Source organism: Cyclospora cayetanensis, unplaced genomic scaffold (assembly GCF_002999335.1).
Source record: "Cyclospora cayetanensis isolate NF1_C8 unplaced genomic scaffold, CcayRef3 CcayRef3_contig_173, whole genome shotgun sequence".
Lineage (NCBI taxonomy): Eukaryota > Apicomplexa > Conoidasida > Eucoccidiorida > Eimeriidae > Cyclospora > Cyclospora cayetanensis.
This window is the reverse complement of record NW_020312118.1, coordinates 53,362-74,836: the sequence shown is the minus strand read 5'-3', so window position 1 is coordinate 74,836 and position 21,475 is coordinate 53,362. Positions and strand designations below refer to the sequence as shown.

Sequence of the window (21,475 nt, the reverse complement as noted above, 5' to 3'; positions counted from 1 at the left end):
AAATCCCTGGGGCCGCCGGCAGGGGAAGGGCAGAACTTTTTTGGAAAACACTCAATAGCTTTCTCTAAAGGTCGCTTTGAGTTTAGAGCACAATGCCTCCTCAAGGAGACGCTTGATCGAACGGTACAAGTAGGATACGGGTTACTGCATCCCCAAAGTCCCATTGAACATTCACGGCTAGTTGAACAATGCATCCAGCGCACCCTACACATCATAGCATCTTCTTAAATCAACCTGACTCCTTTCCAACAAAGGAATGCGTAAACACAATATAATTGGTGAATTTGTCACCAATTCATTGCGATACATGCCTAGCGCAGCCGAGAGTGTTTAAGTGTAGCTATGCCCGTTATACTAGGCGTCCTGCGCTAATGTTGGGATTTTACGGTCGCGGGCGGAGAGAGGACGAAGCCTTTTTAGAACCCTTCAGTGCCCTTCATCAAGTTTGCACCACACCTGTACTGCCTCTACGGAGAACTTTAATACAGCCTTCCTAAGGAGGAGCTGCTTAGAACTCGTTTCTTCCCTCGCCTCATGCTGCCATTAAGCCGTTTAAGTACAAGGGAGGCACCCGAAGAGAAAAATGCAAAACTCTCGTATCTTCGAAGCGGCTCTCGGTGCGAAGCGGTCCGTGTCAGTCAGCGTGCGCGCAAAAGACACGATTTTATTTTGAAGAGAAAGCCTGGTCCGCCATAAAAACACATTTAAATGCCACAAAAAAGCAAGATATCACTAGATTGTTCTTAAGTGCAGCCTAGAACTGTTGTAGGTCTCCACGAACGACGTGAACCAGGATCGAGGCCCATCTAGCAGGGGGAGTTGCGTAGGTGTCGTAAAAAACAGTTTTTAGTGAAAGCCTTACAAATTCTTTTTTTTAAAGCTAAATTATCTAAACTGAGCATGTAATTCGGCGAAGAGTCGGAAATTCATCAGACATTGTCTGGAATCTCCCTGCCTACGATTCATCCTCACAGAACGCACCGGGCGGAGATGCTGTCGAGGACCTCTGAGCGATTTTATACTTTGATGGAGAAGCATAGCTAGAAAATTTTGCTGGACATTGCTGTGGTCCAAGGAGATTTTCTAAGGAATTAAACATCCTCTCTTGTCCCGTATTCCAGTATATTCGGCTCCGCTAGCTTACGGTCTTACCGTCCCTGTTGTTCGGGCTATTCCTACCGCCAGCGGAGCTTTTTGCCTTTTAAAAGGGTATCTGCACTTTTTCGCTCTTATTCCTGGCTGCAGCTCCAGCCATAATACGTCAGCACCCTGCACCTGAGGGGAAGGAGCCGATATCCCGCTCCCCTCTGATATCGCGTGCTTGCCTTGTTATGGAGTCCATAACGTGCCCGGATTACCGCCGTGCGTTCCTGAAGACTCCACGGCTGCCAAGAAGGGACTTAATGAGTCGCAAAGTGAGGCATTGGATCTAATGGAAAATATCAATAAGATTTCAGGGGATGTCACAGATGCCTTGGAGCCCGAGGTTGCATCAGTCGAGGTACACGGAAACGATGCTCGCCTTGCAAACATCGTCCATCTCGAATCCCCGTGGCTATCTGGGAACTCCAGGAACTGGCAGTCCCCGCACATGGGTGGGGCAGTAGTTGCAGCGCTGCTGGTGCTGCTCTTCGTCGTGATGGTGCTTCGAGTCACCGTCAGAGTAAGACCGCAGCTTCCCGAAGAGAAAAAAGTGCCAGAGGTGTCTCTGGTAGTCCTGCCTGAACCCGAGAAGCCACCCGCGCCAAGCATTCCAAGCATAGATGAAGTGCAGCCTCCCGTAGAGGACAAGCGAGAAGGTATCAGTAAAGTGACCGAAGAGGAGGAAGGCGAAGAGGAGCCGGAAGAGGAACCGCCTCCTTTCAAACCGAAACCCCCCCCAATCGAAATTCCCCCTGGTCCTCTCATGGATAAGGACGTTGGAGAAATCCCCGATAGGCTAGGTCCCCCCTGGCGGCCCTCCAGAGTGTATATAGGACCCCCCCCAAAGGAGACACCTGAGCTAGAAGATCCCAGGAAAAAGAAGAAAAAGAGATACCTATCCTTACAAGAAAGGCTTGGACCTTTGCCTACGGGCTATTTTCCTCCTTCTCACCTAAAAGCCCATGTGAGGTCGTTTTATTCTATGACTGCGGCATTGCTGTACCTTTTGTAAGCGGCACTCACCGTGCCTGTGTGCGTGTCCTCTCGCTGACTCCCGTTGCCTAAATCCTGGGTAGCGACTCGACTTCACGTTCGCTTCCCTTGTCCATATGCATGCCCATTAGTATGACTTGAGCGTGCCTTCATGCTCTCTGCGCATCTACGAGTCCACGCAGTTGGCTGGGGAACACGCGCACACGCGATGGATCCTGGCATCGTTCGCGATTATGTGTATGGTGTGCTCTGTGGTCTGCCCTCTTCAGGGCGCAGCCCACATGCTCGCCAAGATAGTGACACACGGAGGTACAGTCTTGTCACATCTGTCTTCAGCTGGCGCATGTGGTTTGGTGCTTCCTCTCTCCTTCCTCCTCTCTTTCGTTGTGCGTATCAGTGACTCTTCGTGCCACTGGGATAGGCTTACCATGGGCCCTGCGTGTCTACGAGTCCACGTGGTTGGTGGGTGGGATATTTCGGGGTTTCAGGTGTCATGGAGCTTGTCAAGCTCACGAGGGTGGAGGAGAAAAGGGATCCATCGTATCGAGTAACGACGTTCCTCATTACATTTATTCCAGTAGGGTCCTCGTTGCCACTTCTCCTAGCCTCCATCGTTCCCTCCCTAAGCTTCGCCTTGCAATCTCCTTTGCCGTTTCTTTGTATCGTTTAACCTGTATTTGTCGGATTGTTCTCAACTGGCCCTCCCCGATGCAAGTGGGCCTCTCTTTGAAGTGTAGAGGCGAATTTCATTGATTGGCATGTGCGCGGCGCGCATCGATGAAAAGCGACACTGCCACGTGACGATTTGCTGGTGGAATTCTTTAGGGTGTTTGCCTCCATATAATGTGATTGTGGCCCGAAATACGCGCTATTGTGAACGTACGTGTGCTGAAAATCGTTCAGAAACACCCGATACCGATCAATCCTCCATCGGATATCGAATACAAAGAGCTGCGCGTAAGATTATTAGAGATTATTAGCGTTAGCATGAGCTGCATGTACAGCTGACAGGAAGCTGCACGTTGATCACACGAAACATGGCGGATCTCCCTGTTTTTCAATCTGTCTCAATTCATACGTGTATGCGCCTGCCCCACTGTTTCTTCCTCTGCGTGTCTCTTTATCGCGTCCCCACTGCCTTCCTTGCTGCCTGTCATATTGCCTACTGCCGCTTGTGGCGTGTTGGGTTTTACTCACATTCTGCGTCTACGGCTCCGAATGCAATGTATTGCTCTTCTTGGGTGCAGGGGTATCACATCACACTCCTACAGCGCGAGATCCAAAATGTGCTCAACGAGGTCGAAGGCATCAACAAGGGTGAGCTGCCCAAGGCAATTTTCTGAAAAGTCACTAGATGACAGCGCAGTCGGTAGATCGTCCACATGGCGGTTAGTCCTTCTCCTACCCTGGAAGAGACTTACTCACAGGAATGCTCAAAAGTGCAGCCTATGAATGCATTGCGAAAGGACCCGCAGTAACAGGTGTGGTCAGGGTGCCTCGTACTTTGCTGAGGACAGGAAGGCGAAGCACATCAAATGCGTCAATCAAGGGGGATTCCTGAAACGAATTTTGAACTGAGGACTGGGCGCTTCGCTGCCTACTTCGAGCCTTCCGTGCCCTGGTGCTTCTGGCTAGAGTTGAAGGGTTCATATGTGGTGTTGCTTGTATTTTGCTGCAGAAAATCCGGCCCTAAAAATGACAGTGCATAGCCTAGGCGAGCTTTTTGTACAGAGTGAGAGTGCACGTGTGCGGGTGGTGTCTGCTCTTCTAGCGTAGTGGCCAGCCCAACTGACTCTGCCGTACGAACACCAACAAGGCTTTTTCGCAGCAATTTACGGCTGACGTCTTCTGTACAGCAGCGCTACCGCTTCTTGTAGTGCATATGTATGGCGGAGGGTACCATCGGCTGCGTGGGCTCTGTGGCTGTGGCGTTTATATGTCTTTGTTTTTATCCGCTGTGGGATGGGTTGTCGCGCGTGTGGTATTCTCAGAGACTAGCAACCTCCAGTCCAGTTCCTTGTTCGCGCGCACTACTCCGGAACGCATAAAACCCTCGCTGCCTTTACGCCAGGAGAAAGCAGTATTGTCGAATGTGCGTGGTCCCCGTGAGAGCAAAAGAAATAATTCAAACAACAACAAACAGACGCTGTGCACGCTCTCCAGCTGTCGTTCATCAAAAAGCCCCGTACTGCTGAGCTGCGAGGGAAATTGCGTGCTGAGGGACATGGTCGGAGTGTTCGTAACGGATGCACGACCCCTTGTCTCGCTGAATCTCTGGTAGCCACCTGCGGCAGGCTTTCTTTCGGATTGACTCCAGCGCGTCCATGTGTTGACTTGATCCCTTCAGGGTCCTCATATAGGTGTACTTGGATGTGGCAAAATGAAACTGTTTTCCAGTTTCTCCTAATCTCTGCTTGCTGAATGCCCCATCTGTGCTACAGCTAGAGGTAGCGGAGGAGCTTGAACGTATCATCAAACAAGGACGAGGTCAGTTCATTAGTAGCGTCATTTTTTATGTGGCAGCGTAAGACGATTCGTGCTTCTAACGGCTGTTGACATGAAGCAGGAGAGAGCAAGGTGCGTTGATGCAAGGGACGCGACAAGAAGTAAGTCCTGTCCGGGTGGTTCAATATTTTGGTGCTGCAGGAGTTTCGGTGTGCCATTTGCCCGGGGTTGATGTGGTGATTGTCGTCTGCCAACCGGTAAGGTTTTAAATCCCCCCAGAGGCTCTTGGAGGAGCAAGCAACTCTGTCTGAGTCAGAAGTACGTTGGACCTCAGCGTCGGGCTGTACGCCACTTGAAGAGGGGAAGAGGAGACTTAGAAAACCGATATTCCCGGCTTTGTGCTATTTTCGCAGAGGAACATAGGTGTGCCAATTTACTTGGATGAAGATGCTGTGAGCTTTCTTCAAGTCCCTGAATTCGAACTGTTTTTGTCTTTGCTTATTAGTTTGGCTCTATAGAGAGGTAGCACTATGTCTTGGGGTGGACGAAAAGCGCCTTTTCAAGCTGTTGCCTGAGGGCTTCTTGGATACGTGGCTTTCTAGTACTGTCCTGGGACTTCATAAAGTGCAGCTACCTCCACAGCGTCTCGCACCCTTTTGGAATGCCTGAGTTTGTTGTATTCTGTACCTTACCTCAGATCTTGAAAGACAAGGATGAGTTTCTGACGCACCTGGAAGACGTAGTCAGTGGTGTCGTGACCACTGCCAAAAATAATAAGTGTGCGTGGATTTGCCTATGGCATACATTAAACCCTCTTCGAGCTTTGGGAGCGAGGCTTTCGCTGACGCTGCAGTCAGAGGGCGTCAGCTGTGCAGGACAGCATGCCAACGAGTAGCGGCTGCTGAAGGTCTCCTGGGTGTGGACTGAGGGCTTCGAAGATATAAGGGTTCAAATACAGATGTGTTGAGACTTTGGAAGGAGTTCTACCTTTAACTGGCTTGTGTTCATATCCTGTCTGTGTGATGCTTCTGCAGTGGGGTATTACGCAGACATTGTAGGCCAGGAAGGGATACGCAGTGCACGCACAGTGTATTCGGTTTTTGGATTTAAAAAAAGGCCAGAGGACAATGCTTCTTCTTAAACCTTCGAATTTCTCCGTGAGAAGCACACGGTTATGTAGATGGTGTGGATGGGAAGGAACGTGATGAGGAAGCTACAGCTGGGCGCTTGGAAGCATCCAGCATGCTTTCTCTGTGGCCCATCAGAGGTGTTGGAGGCAGGCTACAGTGTCTGCCGCTTGTTCGAGAGGACACATAAATATATATGCCGTGTTGCGTTCTGGAACTTGCATTGTAGGGCGTTTTATCTCTTGCGTTCATGCGCCACTGTCGACGGACGGGGCCCTCCAAAGTAACAGTGGAGACAGCTCTCTAAGATAGAGAGCCTGCGTTCATCTGCCGGATGAACTGGGCAGGGGTATATAAAACTTTACATTAATTCACCACTGTCTGTTCGCCAGACAGGCTTGGCAAGCGGAGGACGTTCATGCGGCTAGCAGGTGAGCATATTGAGCGTGAGAAGCGCTAGAGCAAGACTCATTTTGTGCACAAAATATTTCATGAGCGGCTTGTACCTGCGAACATCTGTAACGAACATAGAGCAGGTATCCAAGGGCCCGTTCCACAAGGGCCGTATATGTAGGATAGCTACGCTAGACCAGCGGCATTCGGCGAGCCACATGTACGCGCAATAATTTAGACCTCATTAGGCGTGTTTCTTGCACTGTCTTATAGTGTCAAGTTGCTGCCTCGAAACAAAAAGTGTGCAAGACCAAACTAGCCTTTCCCCTAGCGCTTCTTATCTGTCTAGTACAAAAGGCACTTAACTCCAGGCCACACAAACGTAGCAGAAATGCGGAGTATTTTTCAAGGGTGCTCTCCTTCGGCTGCTACGTCCCCCAGAGTTTCCCAAATGAGGGGAGGAACAGTTAGGGTTCATATTGTATGCTACGAAGTAGGAAATGGACTTGGATCACTGAAGCGAAGTTCGCTTTCTTGGGTGCCTCATGCAGTATAAACTCATCGTGTAAAGGAAATCAAGAATATCGCCGGCGTAGTGGCCAACGCACTTTCGTGAGGCCCCATGGATTCACTTCTGTGCAGCGCTACAGTTCTTGTCGATGACGGTTCTCGGCTTCCACTAGCATTGCGCAAGTCTTGCATGTTTGAAATCCAGGCTTCTGACATAATTGCCACTCCCAGAATGGTAAGTGGGTGGAACATTGCCACATTGATGATGACGTGCTACGGCTTCAAACAAAGAAGAGAGTGTGTCAGCTGAACATCCCGACTTCGCTCCGTAATGCCCTTCTGCGCAAAACGCAGTGGAGCTCAATTTAGAAAAGGAGTTTCCACGATCCTTCTGGTGGCCTAGAAGACATTCCGACGTGCTGGAGGATGCGCTACCGTGCATAGATTCTCAGAAGCTTAAGTCACAAAATCCTAGAACCAGGCCATTTGTAAAGCCATCCAAGACCTGAGGGGACATGCACTATTTTGATCATGGACTTTATTATTGGACTGCTGGAGATCAAGGGTCATGATAGCATCCACATCTTCGTCAACAGACTCAGCAAATATTTCCATCTCTTCATTTGCCCTATCTCGGTCCAGGGTCAGGAAGTAACTCGGTTAGTTTCAACGTGCGTCTGAAAGCTTCACGGTGTCTCCAGAAATACTACTACAAAATTTATTCTGGTGAGCATGTACGGCATGCCTACACACCATCAAATGGCAGCTGCGAACCACCCTTAGGCAGATGGACAATCAGATCGCACCACCCGCACACTTAAAGAGTCTATCCAACTCTACACCTTCACGCTTCGAACTGTTTGGCTTGAGATTCTTGCTTGTGCTGAGTGAGTTTATGTTACGATGCTATACTTGTCTACTCGTGCTCTCCCTGCATCCCCGCTCCTCACTGAGGAACCCTTCTCTGGTTTCGGTGTGGAGAAAGTGGTCCAACCTCACCGGCTGCCCTCAGCAGAGCGATTTGGGGAACAGCTGTCTAGTGCACGCAAATGGGTGAGCAAATATCAAAGGAAAAGAACAGAATTATGGTGACTGTGAGTTTTGAGCCTATATTTTCAGTCTTGGTGGATCGGCGTGCTTAACAAGGTGCGCTAAAAGATACCCGAAAGAAATCATCCACGGTTGCTGGCTAGAACTATGAGCCCTCTCCTCTAATGGCAATGTGCGGTGTTCCTCTTCCAATTCTCCCAGAAGTTGATAATGCTGCAGAACTGTCAATACTAACTTCATATTGAAGTTAAAAAGGCCCAGAAGTGTCTGGCCACTTGGTCGAGCAGGCAAGTCATTCGCGTGGCGGCAGAGAATCGACAGGGAACCGCAAAGGTGCTGAAGTTATGAACTAGTGAGAGCTGAGGGGACACTAGACATGAGTTTCTTCTGAAATAGAAAGAATCGTAGTTTCAGTGGATGAATGGACAGCAGGTAGGGTTTCCTTGACTGGAAAATTTGAGGCCCTCTTTGGTTGTCTGACAGTGTTTGTTGCCATGAACGCCATTCCTCACGTTAGAGTCTGTAGTTCCCCAGCCGTTGAACTCTGCCAGGAACAGCTACGTTCACTCATGGGTATTGCTCGAAAAGTTACTTGTCATTGCCGTTACGGCGTTCTCTACACTCAGATGTGTGCACAGGCACCCTTTGTTGCGGTGTCCATGCATTCTTCCTTGTGCCTTTTCTGGGGGTTTGGAATAGATAATGTTGAATGCACCTGTCGAGCGGGCATGCAGAAATGGCTCTATGAGGCAAAAATCACAAGTGAACTGATGTGGTTCCGATATTCAGAAGAAGCACTTTATTTTCCTTCTGTTTTATCGTATCAGGAGACTCATGCATGTCAGCCTGCCGAACAAAAGCGAAGCATCGCGTTGGTACAGCCTTTTTTGTGTTGGCTTGCTCCCCTTTTATCGCCGTTGGCTAGTGTGTGTGGCTTTCTTACCCGTCTGCCCAACTTCGGCGATTGATGCACACGTGGGTTTTTCTCATTTTCAAGGTTAATAGTTTTTTTTTGCCTGCCTGCAGAGTGGCGACAGGCCGGAAGTTCGTCTGCTGCACTGCATGCAACTGGTCTCGACTTACAGGTACATAGTACGTGAACATGTGATTGAAATAGAAGGGGAAAATGTGAAGAACTAAGTCATACTTGAGCACTCTGTGCTACACTCTTTGGCCTACCTATGAGGTAGCAAAGGATTTGCTGGTTGCTTTGACTATTTCTGCCTTATCTATCGGTTTAAAAAAGACTATCTTGTGTGCATGTTTAATGCTGTGAAACAAGCTGTGACTGCTTGGAGGGCTCAGATGGTGCACCCCATGACATTCATCTTGGGAGCTCTGGGGTCGCAGGCAGGGGAAGGTGAGAGCATTTTTAGCAAACGTTAAACCACTGTTTCTTCAGACTGCGTTCTCTTCAGCTAAGGGCCTCCCCACGGAGACTTAAGTGAAGTGCTACAGTCCACTTTGAGTCTTCAGTGCGAGATACTTTGCTACAAACCCAATATTAAGCTCAAATAAACGCTATTCAGTTTCTTTTCATAAGATCTCTTCCTTTCTTCCCCTCACACCTCAGGTTCTGGCATGAGGGGAAGGGGGCCGCTATGTTGAGCGTTGCTGTACCCTCTAAGCAGTCATAGCCAGTTGAGCACAGAAGGACATCGTTTGTTCCTATTGAATTGAATTAATCCTAGTCTACCATAGCCAGTATGCTAGGATAGCCACATTATAGAGCGAAGGTGTAGATAGATCTTTACCAAGTACACCTAGTGTAGCAGTAAGTGCGCATGTGTAGCGTGACCGGCAACAGAGTTGGCATACCGTAGTCATACCTTCGTGCACACATACCTCCAACACCTAAAGACCAAAAGTACATACCCGCAGCGGCCCTTAGTGCAGGAGGCCGTGTTTACGACAATCTACTGGCTGTTGTGCGTTGTAGAACTTGCCCTGCAATTTTCGCCTTCCTCACTTCTTCAGAAGGACCGGCGGTACACGATGAGCAAAGTTTTTCAGAGAAATTTAACGGACTACACACACAGCAATACACTTCTTCTAAACATGAACAACGACGACCCGTCACGATACCATGAAACGTTCTTGGTGAGAATGCGTAGGACAGGGGCCCTTTTCGGGGGGCCCTGTGTAGGAGCTACCGCACCTGGCTGCAGCCACAGCAGTTACTGCTGCGTTTACCGAGTCCGCAGAATACTTGAGACAAGATTGTACTCAATGAACAAATGTAATTTGTTGCATTTGTTCGCATTTATGTATCTGAGTGCCTATAGAGTTGAGGTTGCTCGCTAGTTGCAACTGCGCTTGGTGGTCCTAGGGCCACCATAGGGTTGGGACAGCAGAGAGTCGATTTCCTTTTTTGGCGTTGACGCGTGATAAGTATCAAATTTGCTAGCTATCAGACTACTAGGGCTGCTGTACTGCTTCTGGTACTGTAGCAAGAGCAGCAAAGCGCAGCGGCCCCTCCGCTGTGTTGCCCCCAGGTATTCCTGGATCCAAGATGAAGTTCACCTGTCCGTCTGGGATTTTCTTTGTCATCATTGCTGCTGCTACCGCTTTGGAAAGGGCAACAATAGCAGCAGTGAACACTCGCGCAGAATGCAGCATTGGTGCTGGCAGCACTGACGACCACAGCAGCCCCCACAGCTGCAGCCTTCCATATAATGAGGATGACACGAGTGCCCTGAGGAACCTGGAGGCGTATACTGCGTTGCTGGAGGAAAGGATACTGCAGCACGAGCGGCAGCAGCAACAGAATACATTCTTTATTTTCTTGGCTGTTGGAATCTGTGTGGGCGTTGTAATTATTGTGGCCATAGCTGCCTCCAAAGTGTACATACAGTCATTGCTAGAACAGTTACATGATATGCCACATCAAGTGGATCGAAATGTGGAGCATGTTCAGGAGAGCAGGGGTGAGGGGACAGCTCCACTATACCGAAAAGTTGAAGAAGCTGGAGGAGCTCAGCAGAGGCGGTTGCCTCAGCAAGAAAAGAGGGTACCTTACACCTCCACTGGGTGCAACGCAAGCAGCAGCAGCAGCAAAGATATTCACGGTTGTGCTGCATTCCTGGAAGCTATGGTAAACGATTCAAGCGATGAAGAGGAGATACGTCTGTGGCCTTCCAAGGAGGACATTGGTAAGCGCCCTCACGAGTGCAATGAATCAATCCAGCAGCACTTCTGCCAGAACGCCTTATCTGCAGTATTTTTAGGCTACGTTGCAGTGCGGCAAGTCCCTTTTAGTGTGTTTGTCGTGTCTCAGAGAGAGCGAGAGCCCTAGAAGAGGCGCGAGCTGCAGCAAAGCCTTCAGCTGAGCTACAGGAGCAGCAGCAGCAGATGGAGGCGCGCTGCTCTCGTCTTTTCGAACGGTTACATGAAATAACGGACTCTAGCAGGGCATTCTGCAGTAGCTGCGGCGAGTCAGACACAGAGGCAACGGAAGGAGCAACGCAAGAGGCAACAGGTGCAACAACGGATGCAGCACCCACGGCAAGGAAACCATCTGGGCCTCAGCGTAAAGCGCAGAAGGTGGCAGTGGATCCTGCACGTTTGGAGGAACAACACGCGCTATTGCAGCAGCTGCAGCAACTGTTTCAGGAGATAGATACCGCCTTCAGCAGCAACAAACCGGCGCATGTCTCGGTCATGATTCGCTGCTGCAACGCGCTCCTGCGTGCAGACGGCCTGGCGGTTCTCAAGGCCTGTGCTGATTGTCAGCCTCTCCACAACGCAGCACAGAGCATTATTGAAACTGTGGTGCCATGTATTTGGGCCACCTAAGAAGCGGGATAGACTCTAGATGAGAAAGTGCCCGGAGCGAGCACCCAATAGGGCTATTTTGGCAGACCTGTGACGCGAAAAAAGTGTGACGTGCAGACCGGCACACACGCACACAAGTAAGATGAATATTGCTGCTTTTAGGAAATGGTACGTGTACCTGTATATCGCGGAACACTACAGTGTCTGCATACTCTAATGGGGCTGCATGTCCCGAGAGAGCGCGCCAGGAAGTCTCGGGTCGCTCGAGAGCACCACGAGGCTGCTGGCTGCAAGAGGCACAGAGCAGTCTCGACGGCTGCAGCTGCCTGCAACTCCAATGCCTTCGTTGAAGGATGCCTGGTCTAGGGGGCCCATTTATGAGGCTCAGCGACTTTGTCTCTGAAGCTCTGCAGAGGCAGTGTGCTTTGTTGATGGCCCATCTATTTCAGCTGGGCTATGCGGTTTGCGCAAACACGCCGTATGCAGCGCTTAACTCTTGCCTGCGCCCAGTATAATTACGGCGTTCCTTGTACCTGCATGCACCGTGTTTGCCTTTCATGAGTGGGTGCAAAAAGGTGGAACAGTAAGCCGTTGGTAACGCCGACTTCCTTTATTCTATGAGTTTGTTTTCCCCTTTGGGCCCCCATACCTGTAAGTAGCTCTTTTCTCAAAATATCCACTCACAAAGCCTTTAGAAGAAAAGGTCAAGAATATACTTGCCTTTGCAGGAGAGTGAGTAACGACGGATGGGATGTCATGGAGGCGAAAGGTGCTGCTGCAGCCGCACCTTGAGCTCCCCACGTCACAAAATGCAGTGCTGCACTATAAGTGAAGCAATACTGTTATTCAGTAGCCAGAAAGGCTGACATGTACTGCACCAGCACGTCGCTTTCAGAGTTGGGCATCCTGGCTGGTGGATGGGAGGGCTGGGCTCCCCTCGCGCTGTTGCGATGCACACCATACCTCCCCGCTGTTCCTACAGTGTTCTGCATCAAGGGCGATTTCCCTTGGTCGTATAGTTGTGCTGAAACCCCTTTGGAGAGCTGGCAACTGGTGGCAAGCCATAGCTCGGCCGCAACGTTCCTAAGGTTCCTTCTCTGCCTGTTCTTGAGCTACAGTTGCTTTGGACTCGTCCCGAAGTAGCGAAACCGGTATATCAAAGGCAATGCAATACATCCTCTTGTGTGGCGCCACGTCCCTTACCTGCAGTGCAGTGTACATACACCAGGGGCCACACAAGAAACAACCCGCGTGGTACGGATCGGTGCTGCAGGGGAGCTTGCCCAGAGCCTTTCGTGTCCTGAGAAAGCCACTGCCCCTGCAGACGACCAGCTTCGCCTTAGCAGGAGCCTATGGTTCCAGGTTAAAGGGAAGAAGAGTGCACATAGCTGCAAGGTTGTTACGGAGTGACAAACCTCTTGTATGTCAACTGGCTCAGGCCAACAGCCAAGGGCAGCTTCCACGCGCGGCTGCGGCACAGCACCATCCGAACTCGAGTAAAGGCTCTTGACTTATGGCTTTAAGCACAGACGTGTCCAAACATACGTGTCGGCACGCAGGTCTGCACGCACTTATTTATCTATCATGCATGTGGGCCTGTCAACACACGTATCCACAGCTGGTGGACAGCAATGCTGGACATCTCACCCGTAGTTCCTCTTCGGGCTTAGGGTTTCTGCAAAAAGCGTAGCAGTGCACGCGCCACTTGGCAATTCGAAGTTTCTCTGCGGCTGCTGCGTCGCTGTTTAGTCTCGCTTCAGGGCGCAATCTCTTTGAGTGCGGCTCTGTCCGGCTCAAGAGTCCTGGGAATACGTCTGAACAACAGCGCACCCAGTTGGCCCCACAACAAAAGATGACGGGAACTTACATTTGCTGGATCCTCATCTGTACAGGCAGCTGTTCGCCACGGCCCGTAAGCTGAACGTGCAGCAGCAATTACACACCGCCGAAAGGAAACATGTAGCAGGCAGAGGGAAGCACAGGCAGACCTAAAAATTCAATTGCCAGTTCCGGAAGGTTCATCAGCACGTGAACCTCAACAGGGGTTTGCACTTCATGCCCTGTTTCAGCTGCCAGTACTCTTGGAGCTGATGTTGGGGGGGCTGAGGTTCCTCTGGCCTGCACACGCTTCTGCAGGAGGGCCGCAATGGCCTCTGGCTGTGCCTGGGTTCTAAGGAACTCCCGTGCGTCTCGGTTGTGCACCTCCACCAACGCAGAGACCTATGAAATAGACAGTAGGACTTCTACTTCGAAAAGTGAGGACATGGTTTCTGTCAAAGCGAGTTGCACAGCATCAATTCGTGGAAATGCCGACGCAGCCGCTCACTCATCTTGGCGTCTAGGAGACAACGGCCTCAACAGCACTGACAGCAGGACACTCAACTCACTCGGTTGCGTTTCGCATTTGTCTTCATGTTTGCTGCAGAGGCAGGATTTCCATCGTTTGCAGCAACAACGCAACCGCTGCGAGCCAGAAAGATGGCGAATGCTCCAACTCCCGCAAAAGCGTCTACTGCAGCAGACGGGCGGCACGCAGATATACATACACGCAATAGAGAATCAAAAGAGGTGCTGCCGTTGAGGACGGGAAAATCAAACAACGCTTAGGAGCCTGGAGATGGGGCACACAACCATGACCACGTTACACCATTGGAGGAGCAGCGGGAGCAGAGCAACCAGGAATGCACAAACACGCGCGGTCCTGCTGCTGCTGATCATCGACAGTCATCAAGGAGAACACCCGTATAAAAGATGCGCTTACAAACAACTGCGTCTCTTGGAATGAGAGCTGTGATGCGCTGGCGTTCACACGAAAGCCTGCAGACCCCACGAAGCGGCACATGTGCATACAAGTTTCTAGCAGCCATAGGAGCACAAATAGAAAGGCCATCGCTTGCAGGAGACGCTACGGATACAGCAACACGAGAATCATCAGCACCAGACGAAATTCACCTAGAGTTCCAAAACGCTTTTGCGTAGTCCACTTCAAAGACCAAGTCGCTTTCTTTCTGCGCGGCATGCAAGGCACACTGCAGACTGCACAGAATCCACAACCTCCCAGAGGTGCTGCCACGACTTCAGCACATTTAAAGCCCAGGGATTCGTGGAGTATTTTTCGAAGCGTCTTCCTCTCACTCAATATACTATGCAGAGTCAGCAGCTTTAATATCACCCCGAGTGGATGCTCAAACGTCGGCGCAGACGCCGCCAACGTTAAACCTCCTGTCCAAACTGCCACTGCTGCCGACAAGCTCACTACTTTAGCGACGTAGTCCGCTTCGCCAGCGAGAAGCTCAAACTGCAGTTCTCTCCATTTCTCGCCAATGCCCGTCTTCAAGACCACCGTGCGCAGCTGAGGATGCTTCTGCATCAGAATTTGTCACACCATCGGCAGTAAACGCGCCCATCAAGGTAAGCCTGAAGCTTTGGCAATGCTACTTGGAGTGAGCGGGCAGCGCAGCCGCAGGCAAAAAGGGTCTGGCTGCAGCAACAGCAAGAGCGCCCTTCAGTAAATCAGCGATGGCAGCAGCATTGGCATGGCCAGCAACAGCAGCAACAAAGTCGTGATTTTTCGTAGCTCCGCAAGGTACAGCCCCTTTTTTCTTCAGCACCAGATGTGCGCCGGTAGCAGCAACGGACATCGAGGACCACTTGCCCAATGGCATATTTGAACTTAAGGAGGGTGGCTGGGAGATTCAGGTGAGCGATATGCCCCACACACTCGAACCGATGCGGCACCTCCGCAGTCTCTGGCATTAATGCGGAAAGACACTCCACTGCCAAGAAGCCAAAAGTGCAGAAGCCGCAGCACACGCAAGCAGACACGCTCAAAAGGATGAGGAGGCAGCGCTCAAACAAATGCAGACTTCCTCAGGCATACCACCCTTCCCAGTAAAAGCGAGCCGCCAGCATTCAACGGCGATGTATGAGCGCAGCAGCGAGTAAGTACAGAGGCAGTACGAGCCGCGGAAAGCGAGCAGCCCTCAACAGTAACAGCCATGTAAGAGGCCGCATCTCAGCAAGTTTAGCACGAAAACGCCGGTGGCACTCCCTCACGAGCTGAGAGATTGTCATAGCCAACAGATATCCGATGCCTCCCCACACGAATCCCAGAATTTTGCACCAGCTGTCTCAGGGAGTCGGGCAGTTCTGCCAGATCTGAGCAGATACACACAGCAGAAAGATGCATGCTGAACAGTGAGAGAGTAGCCGTAGACAGTGTGTGCTTTGTGGCACCCCGAGCAATGCCAGACCGTCACGCTGGAAGCTGCTAACGTGGCTGAGGCCATGGAGTGTTGTGCTACGTGCCTGCTCCGATAGCAGGATCCAATAAGAGACATTTGAACTCTTCCGGTTTGCCATTGGGAGATGCAGAACCGTCATTGTGCTGGAGCTGCTGCTCTTGCTGCGACAGCGTCTGCTCTGTTGCGCCTGGGGAGTCCACCACCCTCTGTTGCTGCTGTTGCTCTTGTTCTTTCTCGAGGTCTGGAATGACGGGTTTGAGGTTTCTTCCCTTCAGGAGGTACCTACAGCCGCAAACGTTCATCAGCAGTGGCAGCTGTGAGTTTCTTCTCAGCACCAGAAACTCCCACAGGGACTGTGTATTAGCAACAGAAGCATGAGCCACACGAAGCCCAAGGGAAGCAGCGTAAAAAAGGCTGGCAGTGCAGACTCTGCGCACTTCCGAAGGGCCTTGGAGTACTCCTGTAGCTGCTGCAGCGGCACACGAAGAAACGTCACTTCTTTCTCCTGCGAAAAGGAAGCGCGATCCAGCTGCACAAAGTCCTCTGGGGCTGATGGTGTTGGTGCTGGTGGTGCTTCTGCTGAGGAGGACACTTCGATCCCGCCGAGAACGCCAGGCGACATCTTCGTGCTTCTTCCGAGCTCCAGGATTTCCTGTAGGTACACTGCTGCCCCCAACGAAGTGTGTGAGCCGTGGGGGGGGGAGAGAGGTCCAGAGCGTCCTGGAACTAGAGGGAGCCGAGCGAGCTGATTGCCTGTGCAGGAGTGGAGGGTGTTGGCATCGCTATTTCCGAGCACGCAGGCGTGCTGCTGCTGCTGCTGCTGCAGCGCGGCGACACAGGCAGCTGCTACTGCCCCAATGCGCAAACACCGCGGGGATGGGCCGCTTCTTCTCTGGACAGTAGCTGCACGCTGCGGTGACCTTGCAAGGAGGAAGCTCCACCTGTGCGCTTCTGGCTGTGTTTCTGCTACGAGTGCTGCTGCTGGATGCCTGACTGGGCAACTGGCGGGCAAAGCTGAGTCTCGATGACACCTCAGGGGCATCGGATTCTGCCCATGGATACAGATATCACAGGGGCTGTGCTGCTACTAGTGGAGAGGGTCCAATGTTGTCTGGCGCTTTGACGCCAGAATTGATCCCTTTTCCTGCACCCAGTCGGCAGGAGCAAGAGCAGCGCCGTCGAAACGTGGCTGAGGCCGAGGGCACCTGGTTGTCTGCGGAGGGAGAGAAGGGTGTGGTAGGGGCAACCCCGCAATAGCGGCACTTAGGCTGCACAACGGCAAGAGCAAATAATCCTCAAAGTACCAGTCCAGCATGGTAACATACACGCGAAAAAGGACCAGATGCTCTTTCGCGGCAGCCCCATCGGAGTGTACAGGGGCCCCCAGCCTGGAGCCACCCAACGCAACGGCCGCTCCTCTAGGCGCAGTAACCCAAAAAGAAATAGCAACAGAGAGTCCAAACGAGCACTACTGCCTGTGTGTTGGGTTTAAGCGGCCAGTTGCCTCCTCCCGCTGCTCCTACTGCAGCGACTCGGGATGGCTCGACCGCTCTATGGCCCGCCGGTGCATCGCGAGCTCTGCGATGCACGCGCGCAACGGGATCTCCAGCGATGAGCCATGGACCTTTTGTTGCTTTGTTTATAGCTAGGAATATTGGGCGGTTTCAACAGCAGAAGGCACGACAGAGCCGCGAATGAGCAGTCAAAGAAAGCGGCCGACTCGACGGCTCCGCGCTTCGAGCCTTCCGTGTGTCGGGAAGCCCGTCGGGCTACCAGCAGAGGCTGCTCGACACTCTCTGTGAAAGACCTCTTGGTGGAGTGTTCGAGCGGTTGCGAGGACCTCTGTGTGCGCTGCAGCAACACCCCACCCGCCTTAGCAGCAGTGGCACTATCACGGTCTCCCCCAGCTATCCTTGCCTTGTTTCGGCTATAGGCTGCACTAGGAAGCACACGCCATTAAGATTTTTCTTGAAGCTGTGCGGAAGCACCGACGGGTGCAGCGAGCAGAAGCAGGTAGAAGGCCAGGAGGACCTACGAGGCGGCACAGGGAGAGCAACGTTATGCAAGAAAGAGACGGTCCAGCTGAGGTTGATTTTTTCCCCGAAGACGCGAGAAATGAACGAAGAGGGCGAGGAGACAAACACAGGCAAGGAGAATCACAGAGCGGCAGAGACCGCTGCGACTGCGGGGGCAGCAGCAGCAGCAAACTTTGCGATGTCTGCGGCCGAGCCATAGAGAGGCCTCGAAATGGCTACGAGGAGGCTCACCCTAACGACGCACTGGATCCCCAAGAGCAGTGGCCCATTGAGGCTGCGTGAGCGGTGCGCACTTCATGCTTCTCGCTTGTGATGCGTATCATGCCGCCTCGCTAGCTACCAAGCGATGGATGCGCTGTTCAGCTTCCTGTTGCAGGAGGAAACACCGGGGAAGGCCTTTGACCCTCGAGCGGCTCGGCCTCGCTGTAAGGTGTGCAAGGCAGACGCCTGGATGCAGTGGGACGGCCGCTACGCCGACTTCTGCAGCTACAGCTGCCGTGACAAGTATGCGGTTGGCAAGGGCCTCCGCCAGGGGAGTGCAAGGCCTCTTCGGGAAGGGGGGCCCACACGCCGGAGTAGGGAGCCTCGGGGGCCTCATGAACTCCTAGGGCAGCGCGGAGCCCAGCTGCAACAGGAGAAACAGGAGCAGTGGGAGCGCCAGTTCTCCCCCAGAAATAGGCACTTGCCGAAGAAAACAGCCCAATTCCAGGAGGAGGACCCTCAGCAGCAACAAAAGGACAAGGCCAAGGAGGCGGCAGCAGCCGGTGCTGCTGGCGCCTTTGCCGAGGCTGCAGCAGCGAAGAAGGTAGCTAAGGCACTGCGAGACAAGGTACCCAGGAAGCTGCCAAAAGGGGGATCTGTGGGCCCCCACACAAAAGAGGCCGGCCAAGCGTCTGCAGAGGCCGCTGTGGTCAGAACGCAGAGCAAGAATAGGAGAGGGGGAAGTACTGAGGAGGAGGAGGAGCCACCGCTGCTGAAACAGCGCACAGTTGCACGGTTTGTGGAGGACAGCGAGAGTGCTGCCGAGGCGCAGAACGCTTTGAAGGAGTACCAAGACAACATGAAGCGACTGCAGCAGCAGCACACGGGCCAGCACGCGGCTCCCGTTGTGGCAGGCGAATGTGGCCTTCAACAGCAGCCCGAAGGCCCAGGGCGGCAAGACACGCTTTTGCAACAAGAGAGGGAAAAAAAGCAGGAGGAGGAGGTGAGGGCCTTTAGAGAACAGATGGAGTTACAAAGAGCGCATCTGGAAGGTGAACTTAAGCGGCTGGCAAAAAAAGAAGCAGATTCACAAACGACGCTGGAGGGGGGGTTGAGGGAGGTTCACGCGGCCCTTCAGGCACTAAAGGCACAGCATGAGGAGCAGCGGCAACAGCAAGCGCATGGCCTACGGGACGAGCTGAAGCAGCACCTCAAAGAGCAGCTGCAACAGCAGTTGCAGCACACGCTTAAACAGCAATTGGAAGAGCAGCTAAAGCACTCGCTCAAACAGCAACTGCAGCAGGAGCTCCTCTCGACAGTAGCTCAAGACCGAAAGGAAGCGAGTGAGCTGCTCAAGCGGCAGCTCGAACAGCAGCAGCAGCAGCTGCAGCAGGAGAAGCTGCTGCAGCAGCAGCTCCTGCAACAGCAGCAGCAGCAGGAGAGGCTGCTACGTCACCTGCAGAAGCAACAGGAGAAGACTTTGCAGCAGCTTTCCTCGGCAGAGAGGCAGCATGCAGACGCGGGCCCTGGGGAAGCTTCCCTTGTGGAGCAAGCTTTCCAAGACAGTCAGCTGCGGCCTTTGTTAGTTCAGGGCCTTTTGAGGCATTTGAAGGACCAAGATAATCAGAAACAGGAGCAGGAAGAGGTGCTACTGCCATCCACCTGGGAGCAGAGAGAGTTGGCTCTGCGTGATGCTGCTTGTGCAGCCGCCGCGAGAGCAACAGAGAACCCTTTTAGTGGGGTGTATGACGGTCACCTGGAAGCTGCTGTACTCCGAGCCAATTTGCTGCTGCCGGACGCTGGGGCGAAACAGCAACCGAGATTGCAATTCGGCACCAAGTTGCAAGTAGTGCTTCGCTGCGCCACAGGACCTAGTGAATGGGAAGAGAGGGAAACGGCTCTCTCCGCAGACGGGATATGGAAGGAGACCTTTAGATTTAGAGTACATTGGCCATCAGCCGCTGCTGCTGCTGCTGCTGCTGCGTCCGTGAGTGCGCAGCTTTGGGCCACCAACAGCAGCAGGAGCAGTAGCAACCTTCACAATGGCACCAACACGCGGTGCTTCCTCGGGGAGGCTGCGCTGCCTCTGCCCCCCTTCACCAGCCCCTGGGAACACTGGTCCCCACTGCGGTGGCGCAGCAGCCTGGGAGGCGCCGGGCAGCAGCATCTGCTGCAGCAGGGAAACATCCTGTTTCGCGTTCAGTTTCATCCAAGTAAAACAGCTGCAGCTGCGCCGCCGCAAGAACTGGAGGATCTACAGCCTCTGCCCCGGATTGCGCCCGCCAAGACTCAGAGTTGCAAAAGCGGAAGCAGAAGAAGAAGCACACGCAGTAGCACTAGCAGTAACAGCAGCAGCGAAACAACATCACATGTGAAACTGACTAGGGATGTCTCAATGGGAGATGAGGCACTGCAGCAGCAACTCCTTCAGCAATTGGACGAGTTGTCTTTGGCGTGGCGGCGTGCTTTTACCGAGCAGCAGCAACAGCTACAGCAGCAGCATTTCCCTGTGTGTATCGACAGTGATTCGCTGTTGGAACACCTTCAGCGCTCGCCCTTGATGGGTGCTCTCTGTACTAATGCCTTTTGCAGCAACCTGGTGGGTCCTTTTTCTGATTTGTATACCGAAGAGGAGTTTCGGGTTTGGGGCCTCTGCAGTACTTGCCAGCAGCGAATCTTCACCACCCCGCTTCCACAGGCCACCCACGGGAGCAGCCTCCCAAGAAGACGTGTACGCCTGGAGTCGCCCCTGGCTCGTTGCGAGGCTGACCTAGGGGAGATGGACGTTATTGAAGCCCTAGCAAAGACAGCAGCTAGTCAGCATCCCCATCCTTTTGGAGAACTTCGGCTTGATGGAAGCGCCCCAGTGGCGTTTCCTACCCCAAACTGTCTCTGGCCCTCTGCCCTTCAGCTACTCCACGCGCAACGGTTTTCACTAGTGTCAATCCAAGAGCGGCTGCGGTGCTGCAGCAACAGCAGTGAGCTGCTGGCCCTGCTGCAATGCCCTTTGCTGCAGCGATTTGAGAGGCCCGATTGGCCCTCCCGCGCTTCTTCTGCTGTCCGCACCTGCCTGTTGCTACTACTGCAACAGCATCCCAAGCTGCAGCTCCTCCTCTCAACTTTAGACGGATGTCTGATCACCTACCATGACCCGCTGCAGCAACAACTATTATACCGCTTGCTAGAGCAGCAGCAACAGCAGCAGGGCAAACCAGTTCGTGGAAGGGCTCCTTCAGAAGCCTCGTCAGAACGCCTCAACAGAGGGTCTTCCCTAGAACTTAACTTTGCGGGTTCGCTGCTGATGGATTTGTGCGCGGCCCTGGGGCCTCCATTTCGTCGATAGCTCCGGGAGGCACCATTTAAGGCCCTACGTCCCGGTAAACGTGCGACCGTTAGGCCGATTTCTCATGGGGTTCCTTAGGCGCTTTGCCGAGGGCGCCCTCTGCAGTGGGGTGCACTAGGCACCTTCCTCTAATGCAGTTGTGCTCAATATTTTTCTCGGTGTTTGTTTGCCTCTTTTTGGTGGCAAGATGAATTTGCGTTCCCATTGTAGCCTTAG

General features: G+C 52.7%; 3 protein-coding genes across 3 annotated transcripts; 2 read left to right on the top strand and 1 right to left on the bottom strand.

The window, feature by feature from the left end:
• Positions 1 to 10,173: 10,173 nt before the first annotated feature.
• Positions 10,174 to 11,456, top strand: LOC34623355. The gene is made up of 2 exons (XM_022736481.2): positions 10,174 to 10,813; positions 10,939 to 11,456. Exons 1-2 carry the CDS (start codon positions 10,174 to 10,176, stop codon positions 11,454 to 11,456), a joined length of 1,158 nt encoding a protein of 385 aa, XP_022590534.2.
• A 1,062-nt stretch (positions 11,457 to 12,518) lies between these two features.
• Positions 12,519 to 16,301, bottom strand: LOC34623354 (tRNA (guanine(37)-N1)-methyltransferase). Its single transcript, XM_026337278.1, has 12 exons — positions 16,117 to 16,301; positions 15,744 to 15,961; positions 15,492 to 15,593; positions 15,075 to 15,211; positions 14,692 to 14,799; positions 14,388 to 14,443; positions 14,197 to 14,252; positions 13,823 to 13,947; positions 13,424 to 13,655; positions 13,083 to 13,249; positions 12,851 to 12,904; positions 12,519 to 12,638 (listed from the first exon to the last, which is right to left on the bottom strand). The coding sequence occupies exons 1-12, from the start codon at positions 16,299 to 16,301 to the stop codon at positions 12,519 to 12,521; spliced, it is 1,560 nt and encodes a 519-aa protein (XP_026193063.1).
• A 1,760-nt stretch (positions 16,302 to 18,061) lies between these two features.
• Positions 18,062 to 21,259, top strand: LOC113147273. The gene has a single exon (XM_026337277.1). It carries the CDS (start codon positions 18,062 to 18,064, stop codon positions 21,257 to 21,259), a length of 3,198 nt encoding a protein of 1,065 aa, XP_026193062.1.
• Positions 21,260 to 21,475: the final 216 nt, after the last annotated feature.

What these genes read in the sequence shown, in the direction of transcription:
- LOC34623355 (XM_022736481.2), top strand. Translation starts at nt 10,174, where the DNA reads ATGAAGTTCACCTGTCCGTCTGGGATTTTCTTTGTCATCATTGCTGCT. An exon ending in GCCTTCCAAGGAGGACATTG is followed by an intron (nt 10,814 to 10,938) that starts GTAAGCGCCCTC and finishes GTCGTGTCTCAG; the next exon opens with AGAGAGCGAGAGCCCTAGAA.
- LOC34623354 (XM_026337278.1), bottom strand. Translation starts at nt 16,301, where the DNA reads ATGTCGCCTGGCGTTCTCGGCGGGATCGAAGTGTCCTCCTCAGCAGAA. An exon ending in GGATCCTGCTATCGGAGCAG is followed by an intron (nt 15,594 to 15,743) that starts GCACGTAGCACA and finishes GTATCTGCTCAG; the next exon opens with ATCTGGCAGAACTGCCCGAC. An exon ending in CAAATGCGAAACGCAACCGA is followed by an intron (nt 13,656 to 13,822) that starts GTGAGTTGAGTG and finishes TCTATTTCATAG; the next exon opens with GTCTCTGCGTTGGTGGAGGT.
- LOC113147273 (XM_026337277.1), top strand. Translation starts at nt 18,062, where the DNA reads ATGGATGCGCTGTTCAGCTTCCTGTTGCAGGAGGAAACACCGGGGAAG.